Here is a 12825-nt window from a genome sequence, read left to right on the forward strand (position 1 = left end):
ATATCTCTCGTTTGGAAAAACTTTTTCTTTTGATTGTAATTCAGTAGCTGTACAAGTCAAAGTATAATGGCTAAAACATTGGCTAAAATGGCTTCATGAAAAATATGTATACTGTACCTAACATTTTTCCATATAAATTTTCCGGGCAAGGTATTTTGCGATGAAATAAACTAAAGACAAAGTGTCAAGATCAACAAAAAGCAGAAAGTTTTAATATTGTATCTTGGTTGCTTATATTAGACCTGTAATACTTCAGATATACTGCTAGATGTTCATAGTGACTGATTTTAGAGATTTAAACGCTAAGAGATTAAAAGGTTAATTCTCGTTTTACACTTGCTGGTCATTTGATTGAAAATAGTGACAGATTTGTCTCATGACATCAAATGGATGTCGGTCATAGTCACTTTACACTTTATCCTTTCTCTCCTTACCAAGTGGTAAATATTTTAAAGCTAGTAACCCAAGAAAAGCTACAGCTTGTGGCATGTGACCTATATTTTTGTTCTTTGTCCTATCTAGCAGATAGTCTTTGTAAAACAGCTCATGATCATGATACAAAGGAGATACATCTGGCTGTAACTGTAGAATCTGTAGCTGCAAAAAATGTTTAGTCAGAATACTTAATAAGTGAATGATCAACTTGTCATTTTTCCATGTATACTTTTTTCAGACATGAAACATTGAGCTGGTCTCCTAATCAAAAGCTTAAGAGGCACTAATAAAGTTGAATAACTCTACTTTTAAGAAGTTTATAATCCATGTGAATTGAAACAGATCAATTTATGATGTACATATGATTTGTGATAGCCTAAAGAGGTTCAGCAGTAAAAAAGTCACTAAAGGGTGTCATAAAAAATTATACTTTCAGTGGCAAGCTGATGCAAAAAAAAGTGTCAGAACTGACTGTGGCAGCATAATAAGCTTACATATGTAGTTGGGAAGAAAAGGAACGAAGGTAACCATAGCATCAGGTGCAATGGCGTCAGGAGTTGACTGATGATCAGGTATCAAGTATGCAAACAGAGCCTTCAGAACGAAACTTCTCTAAGCACATCAAAGACAGACATTTAGATTTGTGCATAAAATTCAAAGTGAGCAAGTTTCAGTGTTTCAGTGTAGCTCATGTAGGCTAATGCTACAATGGCTTATAACCAGTAATATTTTGTGTGTGGTTTGTTTATTTATTTATTTATTAAGTATTTATACAAAAGCACAAAGCATTGTACTGGTCTGACCTACTCGTACTCTACCTAGTCGTACATGACCGTATATCTAGAGCTCATCGCTCCAAGCTACTTGGGGAACACTGCAGCATATAATTCAGCATACTCATTTGTACTACTCGTATCTCCTTCGAGTTCAGTTTGATTTGGCTTAACCATTTTCTGTCAAACAATTGTAGATATTCACCATGAACAACGTACAGGGGAGGTACAGCAGTACTTGTTCATTTTCACTTGAACATTGACGACTCCTTTTGGATGAGCTTGCTGCTCCCATATCTAGCTTCATTTTGAGTCCTTTCAGTATTAGGTTTTACTGTGACTGTGTACATTTTCTTCAGCATTTTCTTCAGCTTCAACATGAATTGCTATCCTTGCCCTTGTACCAAAAATAGCACTCACTAGGATTAATTTTTCCACATTGTGTGCATTATTTATTGCTTTGCTTGGTGAGAAAGAGACAGTGTCTACCTTTAGTGATCTGCTAAGCTGCTGTCTCACAAGCTGCTGTTTCTATTGAAGCTTCTATTTTGACTGCTTTTTTTGAATGTGAGTGTAGCCTCTGTGAGCTTTTGTTTTGTGTTGCTTCGATCTTTATTCCGCAAAAAAATCTGCCAGAGTGCATCGACCAGCTGCCCTCCAAACTCGCAATTCTCAGACAGTCTTTTAAGCACTGCTACATACTGACCAACGATTTCACACACCTCCCTGTTTTCTGCCTGTGAAAGCAAAACTTCTCTGCAATAGCCAGAGATTTAGGCGAAATTTGTTGTAATTTGTCACCTGGTTTTCCTGGAGTAACAAGGCTACGCTGTAGTCCATTTACATATGGGCCAAACCCCATTAAACTGAGTAGAACTTTTCCTTCCACTCTTAATGCCAATCGTTTTAATCTTTCAGTGCAGGTTTAATGCTTCAATGAAAGGACCGTGTTGTGTCTTCAGTCTCTTCAATACATTTCAGAACTCCGGTCTTTAGCCAATGATGCTTGTAGCTTTAAAGCAGGCAGTGTTTTTTTTTCCCCCAGTGGATTGTGCAAGGGGGATGTTCAAGATGCCCATGAAGGTGGCAGCCAGTCGTTCTTTTAGGGATTCCATCAGGGCCTGCTGCTTTTTGAGTTGACACCTTGAGTGATGGCAGGGCAGTGGTTATGTAAGCCTCCTTGATGGTCATGTAGATGTGATCCAACGTGTTTTTTTTTCCTCATGTCAAGCAGGAGATGTGCTGATGGCGTTTGGGGAGGACTGTTTTGAAATTAGTCTAGTTGAAACGCCCCGCGATGACTTCTGCTTTCTTATAGCATTAGCTAACATGGTTAGCATTAGCTTAGCATCGCATTGTGGAGAAATATATACAGCCACAAATTTAATCACAGAAAATTCACAAGGAAGTTAGAAGGGCCTGCATCTCACCATATGAAGTCAGGGGAGCAGAGGCGCTCAACAACAGCTGAGTTGGTGCACAATCCGCCAGGCATGCTGACAGTTCATTAATAAAACCTTAAAATGTGTCCTGCTAGTCGGTAATCCTGCATCTCTATTTTAAACTAGGAACACCCTCAAATATATATTGTACAGCTTTTAATAGAATGAGTATCTCCTCCTGGATGACTTTCTGATGATTATATAGATCATTTTTGTGTCAGTACTAGATATAGTTTTGTATGCCACAAATAAAATTAAACCTATTGGTTACGAAAAGGAGAATAGATTCCATTTTGTTGATTTAACTTTGCTATGGTGGTTTAATTTGCAAAAGTGCTATTATGTTTCACCGTTATCCAAGTTAGAAGTCTTAACATCCTGGCTGTTTTTTTTTTTTTGTTTTTTGTTTTTTTTGGTTGTTTTTTTTTTTTTTCTTTAAGTAAAATCCATGAAAATTTGGAGTAGTTACTAGAATTAAAACTTTTATTAAATTAAAACAAAATTAAACTATAGAGAGAAATGTGAGTTTGAAAGTGTACACTACGTGTTCTGTATGTTTTCGACATGTCTAAGAAATCAAAATATTACAAAACGAAATATACAAATCGAGGCAGTCCTTCTTGGCACCTACACATGATGTCGTGCTCCAACCAAAAAATATTGGCATACGCTTGATCGTTTTGCAGCAGAGTGGGAATCAGCAACTCTGATGTGCTTCTCCCTCAAAAGAAAGTATCTGTAAATAATCAATAAACAAACCAGAGACCAGGTAAATAACAAAGATGTATGTATTTGTTTTAAATACATTTGAATTTATTTACATTTTTAATGCATTTTTAGTTTAGTTTTAGTTTATTTCGCTAGTGAGCCTATTGATAAGGCTGTATAAGCGGCCTGACCGCTCTTATTCTGTTCGCTTTTCTATCTACCTTCCTCTTCATTTGATGAGACTATTAACTAGGGATGGCATGATATAAAAAAATGTTACCAGTACAACTGGATGCTAGGGCTGGGCAATATATTAAATAAATCGGGATATGGAGTAAGGTTATATTGTTTATATCGATATTTGATTGCTCAGGTCTAAATCTTACAAAATAAGATTTCATAAATCATACAGTAATCTTGCCTTATTCTGTTCACTCATTATGAGTCTGTGCTCTGCTCAGCTTGTGTGCTTCGCTTTGCTCACAGCCCCGCCCCCACCTGCGATCTCTCGCACACACACTGGAGGCAAGTAACACAGAGCGTGAAGAGGAGTTAGCGCTAGTCTATAAAAAGTGGTTCGTTGTCTGCTCTATTGAGCTATTTGTGATTGACTCATGCATGAATTCTGATTGGACTGCAGCAACAAATAGCAAGTGGTGGCTGTATGTTTTTGTACAGTGGTTATTGTGTACAAACCACCTAGCAACCACCTGCATTGAAATTCTAGATTGAAAGTGAGGACGGATTCTCACTTAGTTTAAAATAGAATTTACATCATGATTCTGATAAAAAGGGGATTTCCTGAGGGGTTTTAGTAAGAAAGTGTGTGCTTGTGCGTGTGTGTATACAGTTGAAACCAGAAGTTTACATACACTATATAAGAGGACACATATGCATTTTTTTCTGACATGAATTCAGAATAAACTTTTCCCATTTTAGCTAAATTGGGATTACTAAAATTATTTCTATTTGCTAAATGCCAGAATAATGAGAGGGATTTTTAAGGTAATTTTATTACTTTCTTTAAAGTCAAAAGTTTAAATACATTTCATTAGTACTATTGCCATTAATCTGTATGACTTGGGTCAAACGTTTTGGATAGTAATGGCTTTTTGCTGGCAGAGTGGCCTTTTAGCCCATGTTGATACAGGACTCGTTTCACTGTGGATAATGACACACTCTTACCAGCTTTAGCCAGCATCTTCACAAGGTCTTTTGCTTTTGTTCTTGGGTTGATATGCACATTTCGGACCAAAGCACGTTCATCTTTGGTACACAGAACCTGTCTCCTTCCTGAGCGGTATGTTGGCTAGACATTCCCATCTTGTTTGTACTTGCAATTGTCAGACTTGTGCAAGTCTACAATTATGTTCCTGATATCTTGGCTGATTTCTCTTGACTTTCCCATGATGTTACACATAGAACCAGTGTGTTTCAGGTGTGTCTCTAATTAACTTAGATGTTGCCAATAAACCTATCAGAAGCTTCCAAAGACATGACATCATATGGGCTGTCCCAAATTGTTTAAAGGCATAGTAATCTTAGTGTATTTTGACTTTGAAGAAAGTAATAAAAGTTGCCTTAAAAAATTCCCTCTCTCATTATTCTGGCATTTAGCAAATAGAAATCATTTTGGTAATCCTAATTTACCTAAAACAGCAAAGGTTTATTCTAAATTCATGTCAGACAGTGAGAAAAAAAAATGCATATGTGTTACACACATATCTATAAGTGTGTCAGCTTGAGCAACCCAAATCCCCCTCATAAATCCTTCATGAAAGTTACATGCCTTGCAGCATTTTGTTCTCTAATTTGTCAATAGTTATTGTTGTCTTGCTTGTTTAGGTTAAATCTAGGGTCTCGGCAAGAGGAGGCAGACTGTTCAAATCAAGATGATGAAAAAACTTCACGCAGAAAACGTCAGCCGAGTATGTCTGAAACCATGCCCCTCTACACACTCTGCAAGGAGGACTTGGAGAGCATGGACAAGGAGGTAAGAACTTGAAAATGGATGGCACAATTATGTAAATGTATTCTTATAAAGCAAGCACTCCGGCCCTGTTTACACTTACCATTTAAAAATATATTAATGGTGATCAGATAATCATTATTGTACATTATCAAGTTGAAGAGACTTAATTGTTTTAACCATATATGCTGTATAACGTTTCTCTGGAACCATGATGCAACACAAAACAACTGACAGCACAAACACTACAATAAACAGTGTAATAAATAGTGTATTAAGTATAGTGCTTAATACATTGAGTGTGGAGTGTATCAGAGTGACTACAAGAGAAAGAGCTGTTTTCTCTGGAGTAGTTTCTGAGCCTGACTCTAACTGAGCAGTAAGTTCTAAACCCATTTGACTCAAACATCTCTGAAAATAACACTTGTCAGGAACACTGGCCATATCTGCCTGTTTGCCACCAGTTATGATGTTTTGAAGTATACTTTCAGGCATATTTCAGGTGTATGTTGAAAATGTTCTTAGAAAAGACTTTGCTTAATATATGGCAAATCTCTACCACAATATTTGCACACCTCTAGAAATTTGTATGCGATAACATTATGGCTGGACACATTTGTAACACAGTCAAACATAATTTCTTCTAAAGTTATCGTTTTAATAACATAATTACCGAACAAGAAATTGATTCTCAGTGTTTGACTGGAAGAGAACTTTGCTTTCAATGATGCCAGTCCCACATATAAACAGTTACACACACAATCCTTGAATAAGTAGCAGAGGACGACAAGAAATAGGCAGGTAGCTCAACTTGGCAAACTTCTTTTCCTCTTCTCTCACACTAATGCAAAAGCTGTGTGAAGAAGCCCTTTTCACCTGTGTTTACCTAGAAAATCACATCCATCACTTGTGAGGGGAAAGAAATCTGTCTGGGGAGATTTTTTGTCAGCCTGCTCCCAGTTTGTCAAGAAGTTGTCTAAAAAAAACAAATGTTTCATGTTTCTTGCATGCTAACTAATTGTTGCACAACAGATTGTTAAATAGCAGTATAATGCAAAAAAGTAACCAACCGATTAAGGAACAGTTTGAACCATAATTCTAGGATTATTGGTATAGTAACAATTATTAGAGATAGCCTGGTCTAAAGATTTATTTGTTTACCAAAGGAATGGCCGCCTTTTAAATTTTTGTCACATTACTTTCTGTCTTGTTGTGGCTTTAATTTAATGTAACTGTTAAAATGCTGTGTGGCATGTGTCTGCCACCGCTGGTAAATATAAATGTTAATTGAATGTGCTACCACACTACTAACATTAGCATTCGTGTTTTATTGGCATTAAATTAGCTGAAAAATGGAACACTTATATATTTTGGAGATAGGGTTGGACCCCAGACTTCATAAAAATAAATGAAACATTTTTGCTGCGATCTGAGGTTTATAAATAGTGTTGTATAACAAAATATTAGTGTTATATATATATATACTACTCACTACTATACTATATACTAGAGAACTATTCTTAAGTTCTCAAAAAAGGGAAACACTGCTATGGCTATATAGATTTAGTTTCTACAAAAATATAAATAAATAAATACATAATTAAAACTAACACTTTTTTTCTTGTTAGCGTCTCAAGGAAAGTTGCTTGTACTATTTTCAGTGCTACTTTGCCATTTTTGCTGTTCACATTACTCCTTCGCCAGCTTGAGGGTAAACTTCCTTCTGGGATATAATAGGATATAATTACTAAATTACTAAAACTCATCAAGTATACAGTTATTGTGTGTTTGTGTGGATGGAGAAGTCCATCCATTTAGTCTCTGTAGTTGAGAAGTTGGATTGCTTGTGGGAAATGGCTGTTGCAGAGTCTTATCGTGTTGAACCGGATGTTGCGATACCTTCTTCCCAATGGCCGGAGGCAGATCAGTTTGTGTGAAGGTTGAGCGGGGTCATCCACAATGCTGGTTGCCTTGCGGATGCTGCTGGCGGTGTAAATATCCGTGATGGATGGGAGAGAGACTTCAATGATTTCTCAGCCGTCCTCACTGTTCGCTGGTGGGTCTTGCGGTCAGAGACGGTGCAGTTCCCAAACCAGGCAGTGATGCAGCTGCTCAGGATGCTCTCTATGGTGCCTCTGTAGAAGATGGTGAGGTTACCTGTGTCCTTGAAGTGGTCGTGGATTCTCTGAGCGTGTGCGCGCTTTGCCTCTCTTAATGGCTCGTGACAATGTTGCTCTTGCTTTCCTCAGGACCACCTTGTCACCTGCTCTGAAGGCTGAGTCATGGCTCCTCAGCAGCGCACGCACATCAGCAGTCATCCACGGCTTCTGGTTTGGGCGTGAGATGATGGTCCTGGAGACAGTAACATTATCAATGCTGATGTAGTCAGTCACTGATGCTGTATACTCCTCCAGGTTAACTGTGTCGCCGACAGTTGCAGCCTTCCTGAACATGTCCCATGTAGTGCACTCAACAGTCCTGAAGGGCAGTGTTGCAACTGTCGGCGACACAATTAACCTGGAGGAGTATACAGTCATCAGTGAGTGAATACATCAGTAAGTGCATTGGTAATGTTACTGTCTCCAGGACCATAATTTTTGCCAGCCAGGTTTTCACCTACTTCTGAACTGGTTTGGAACGTCTGATGAGAGGCCTGTATGCTGGGGTCAGCCACAAAGACATGTGTTCTGAGAACGCGAGGTAAATTAGATTACATTTTTTAAAAAGACAAAGACATCAACAGCCAGTGCTTTTACCTTTTAGAAAACTGTATGCATTGCCTGCTTGATTCTCAAAGAGGTAGTTAATCAGTCAGAAGTGTGCATTGGAAGTGCATTCCTGTCAAAGCAGATGGTTCTCGAATGAGTGAGGAAGTCCATCAAAATTTTTGTGATGGTCAGTAATGGGGTGTTGAAACACTGTTTTTGCTTTTCTTTTTAAAGCTCTAATTTAATAGCACCAAGTGACCGATATTTGTCTGGAATTTTCTTCAGATCCACCATAGTATGGCATGCAAAGATCTCACACATTGTTGTTGTCCTGTAGTGTATGTAATGTAATTAGATAAATGCAGAAAATCAGATTTTGTCAGTAACCGAAATGTGTATAAACAATACATGGACTTGAGTAATCAGATAATGGAAAATCTGCATCTACTTGAGTCAGGCAGTAATCAGAGCCTTCTTTGCAATCAGTCAGTAAACTTGCAGAATAAGACATGATGTAAACGTCCTGTGAAACCAAACCATGCCATAGCTTTTGTTTTTTTACACACAGCTTTTGTTTTTGTTTTTTTGTCTTTATCAGAGTTGGATTTAAAAAAAAAAATAGATTATGCTGTTTACATGACCACTTGAACAATCAGATTACTGCTTAAATCCAGTTCTGATCGGCTTAAGTGCATATAAATGTGCTTGTGTCATTGGGATGTATGCAAACTTTTAAAATCCTCTAACAAATGATTTATGGCTTGGGAACTTTACTTTAAGGGCATGCAGTAGTGGCTGAAATAATCTGTGTAAGTGTTATTTGCAATTCAATCGAATCTCATGACTTTTAAAGAGGTGTTTGCAGATTAAAGTTAATATTGGCATATTGTGCAGAGTTTGGTAATTTCTGTCTTTCCCTGATGTACATGATTACAGACATTATTAATAATCATCTTAGAACTCCAAAATTAAAACTTAAAAAATATATATGTTTGGTCTCCCACAACTCGATACAAGGCTAGTTTTCACATTCACTGTTTTCTTGGGCAGGTGGATGATATTCTTGGAGAGGAGAGTGATGAGGGTGAAGAAAAAGGGAAAGAGGAAAGAATGAATCAAGAGAAAGAAACAGAGAAGCAACCACAGGACTGCAAACAGGACCCAAGCACACTGATCAAGGATACAACACTAATGCCATCCAGCAGTCTATCTGAGAGAATTCCAAGGTACTGTACCTGTAGTGGTCCTGCAAGCAGAAGTTTGGGGAAAAAATACATCTGCTGATTTATATGAAGTATCAGTTGATTTCTTTTGGTTATAGATTATATGGGTTTGTTTGAGCTTCAGTGTATGGGTGGTGATGACTGTATGCTTACTGTACAGTATACTAAATGAATATGTATATCAATAAATTAGATTATTGCATGTTTCGAAGCATACAAAGCCATTAAACAGCCGGTGCTTTTACTTATGAACTTGTACACTTGTTATTTCAGTAGCACCTGGTGATTACGGCCAATGTCATCTTCTGTAGACTTCGGATACAATGAAGTGTGTGACGTATTTATGCCATACTATGGTATGGCATAAATACGTCACACACTTCATTGTTGTTCTGTGGTGTTTTTAACAATATTCAGTTTTTGTTTTCTTTTGTTTGTTGTCACTTTTATTTAGTCTCTTTTATGTATTACAAAGAGGCCCATAATGGTTGTACTGGGTCGCATTATGGTATGTAAATCGGGGTTAAGCTTTGAGATCCATACAACAAATACATTTCTGTGAGGAAAAAATACCATGAGATGTATTTTTGAGAGGTATGTTGACCATTTTTAGAATCTCTTGCAAAGTTGGACATCTCAACTTACTGCGACTGCTCAATTTTGTGGGATACTTTTCATGAATATGTTGATATTGTAATACATTTGAGTTTAATTACGATCTCACAAAATTACTACAACTTTAAATTTGGTAAGGTGTGTCTTGATTAAATTTCAATTGTTTTTTCTTACAAATAAATGATTCCTCTAACCCATTTATAACATGTATGCAATCAACTGTTGCAGTGTTCATCATGTGTTCATGTGTTTAAAGCTCCTTACTATTTCATTCTTTTGGTTAGGTAATCATATTTTACACCAGGGGTGATTGTAGGCTTAGAGGTTTAGGGGTTCTGAGCACCCATATAAAAAGGTTTTAGACAACAGCTCATAAAACTTTTTTTTTACAAATGTACCAAGACATCTTATTAAAAGTAAAATGAAGATAAACTATATATATATATATCTATCTCCCCATATCCACAGAGCAGGTATTATCTTTGTGGTGGTTCATTCTCAGCACTGCAGTGACACTGGTGTGTGTGTGTGTGTGTGTGTGTGTGTGTGTGTGTGTGCTGGTTCAAAGTACATCACTGTCCATCTATAAGATGTGTCTACTTTGTAGACGTAAAATCAGAGACAGAAGCTCTTCTGTTGTTGCACAGTTTGTGTTCATCTTCTAGTTCATCAGTGGTCACAGGGTGGTGCCCATGGGACACTGTTGGCTGGATAGTTTTGGTTGGACTACTGTTTTCAATTCAGTAGTGACACATAGGCATTTCACATCAGCAGCTCTGCTGTGTCTGATCTACTTATACTGATGCAACACATACTAACACGTCACCAACACATCAGTGTCACTGCAGTGCAAATAATACCTGTTCTGTGGTGGTCCTGGTCATTAAAGAACAGTTAATTTAGTTTTAGTTAGTGTGTGTGTGTGTGTGTGTGTGTGTGTGTGTGTGTGTATATATATATATGTATATGTATATGTATGTATGTATGTATGTATGTATGTATGTGTGGATACACACACATAAGATATACATATCTTTTTGTTCTGTAGGGGTCATAAGAGGAAGCTAAAGGAAGCCAAGGAGGATGATGGAGAAGATAACAATGACAAAGATGGAGACTTGGCTAGTGAGTCCAGTAAGGACTCTAATGAGGAGGCAGATGGTAGCAGCTCAGAGGCCGATGAGATGGCTGCTGCCTTGGAGTTAGAGCTGAATGATTTCATCTGACCTGTGTAAAGATAAGTAGGCCAAGATGATTGTTCCCATCACAGATGTCCTGTCCTGTTCACATGTGCTATCAGAGCTGTATGAATATGCATGCCTGTGTGCATATGCATGTTTATTGTATGTTGGAAATGGAGTAGTGTGTATTATAGAGGCTAATGTCAGATATTTGAGAAAGTTGTTTCACATTTTGGATGGCATTTCCTTGTTTTCCATATAGAGATTTTATACAATGCATTTTTAAAAAACATCCAAAAAATCCAATTGGTCATAGATGCCAAAGAGTGCTTTTTAGCCCGCCGCTATATTTCTATACATCCAATGTCCCTTTTTTTTGTTACCAATAACTTTTAAACCCACTTCTGAACAGATATAACCTCCAATTTACTAAAGTACTGAAGTACGCAAAGTACTGCTTTTAAATCTCCATTAATAAAAAGAACTTTCAGTTGTCTTTTACAGTTTGTTTAGGACTAATCAGATCAGGACTAAGCTCTGAAATTTTGCAGCTCAAATGAAAGACACATTTATTAACTATGAGTGGTTGAGATTCCTATATCATAACTAATCATTTAACCAAACTGTACCACATGAAACTGTTCTTTTGCATTGATTTTGTTTTAAGTAGGTTTTTGTTGTAAGTAGCTTATTTTCAATGTGTAATTTTTGTGTAAAATATTTGCGTACTCTTTCTTGACCAAAAAAAATCCTTTAATAAAGATTTGTTTTCTAGATTGAAATGTATTATTTACTGAAAATTTCTTTGTGGCTGAATGGTGGTACTCTGAAACTCCAATTAAGTTGAGGTCTTCAAAAAAGGTCCATAAGAAGAAAAAAGTTGTCTTTCCTAGGTTTGCTGTACTCTACAGTACTGAATATATTATTACATTATGTGCAGTGTGGTATGTATAGAAATATAAGTAAATGTGTATATATGATCTTGCATTTTGCCTACCAGGCCTTGCCATTCTGTAAAAAAGATCTCATATACACTTAGCATTTTTTTAAACCGTCATTTGACAATCATTCTTTATTTAAAATATGCATATATATGAGGTCAGGACACCGTGCAGGCCAGTCAAGTTCTCCTACACCAAACTCGCTCATCCATGTATTTATGGACCTTGCTTTGTGCACTGGTGCGCAATCATGTTGCCGCAAAGTTGGGAGCATGAAATTGACCAAAATCTCTTGGTATGCAGAAGCATTTTAGAGTTCCTTTTACTAGAACTAAGGGGGCCCAAACTAACTCCTGTGCACAATGTGCATCCTGTCTTTTATTTTTTTATTTTTTTATTTAGGCCTACCACTTAACAGCTGAGTTGCTGTCGTTCCCAATTGCTTCCACTTTGTTACAATACCATTGACTATGAAATATTTAGTAGCAAGGAATTTTCACAACTGTACTTGTTGCACAGCTGGCATCCTTTCACTGAACTGGAATTCCTGAGAGCAACCCATTCTCTCACAAATGTTTGTAGAAGCAGTCTGTATGCATATATATAAAAAATTCTAACCAAATACACTGCTCAAAAAAAATAAAGGGAACACTTAAACAACACAATATAACGCCAAGTAAATTAAACTTGTGTGAAATCAAACTGTCCACTTAGGAAGCAACACTGATTGACAATCAATTTCACATGCTGTTGTGCAAATGGAATAAAGAACAGGTGGAAATTATTGGCAATTAGCAAGACACACTCAATAAAGGAGTGGTTCTGCAGGT

The 12825-nt window shown here is 37.0% G+C and overlaps 1 protein-coding gene across 5 annotated transcripts in view; it reads left to right on the forward strand.

Annotated features, from left to right (window-relative positions):
• ctdp1 (CTD (carboxy-terminal domain, RNA polymerase II, polypeptide A) phosphatase, subunit 1) overlaps positions 1-11830 on the forward strand; it is a 47695-nt gene extending 35865 nt beyond the window's left edge. For 2 of the 5 annotated variants that reach the window (XM_072675475.1, XM_072675476.1), the window contains 3 exons: positions 5204-5351; positions 9086-9261; positions 10922-11830. In XM_072675475.1, the coding sequence (XP_072531576.1) occupies positions 5204-5351; positions 9086-9261; positions 10922-11099 (502 nt within the window). In that variant the 3' untranslated portion in view covers positions 11100-11830. Of the gene's footprint in view, positions 1-5203; positions 5352-7576; positions 7835-9085; positions 9262-10921 lie in introns of those variants that run through there. The other 3 variants (XM_072675477.1, XM_072675480.1, XM_072675478.1) reach the window with 3 other exon arrangements.
• Positions 11831-12825: the final 995 nt, after the last annotated feature.

Source organism: Salminus brasiliensis, chromosome 3 (assembly GCF_030463535.1).
Source record: "Salminus brasiliensis chromosome 3, fSalBra1.hap2, whole genome shotgun sequence".
Classification (NCBI taxonomy): Eukaryota; Metazoa; Chordata; class Actinopteri; order Characiformes; family Bryconidae; genus Salminus; species Salminus brasiliensis.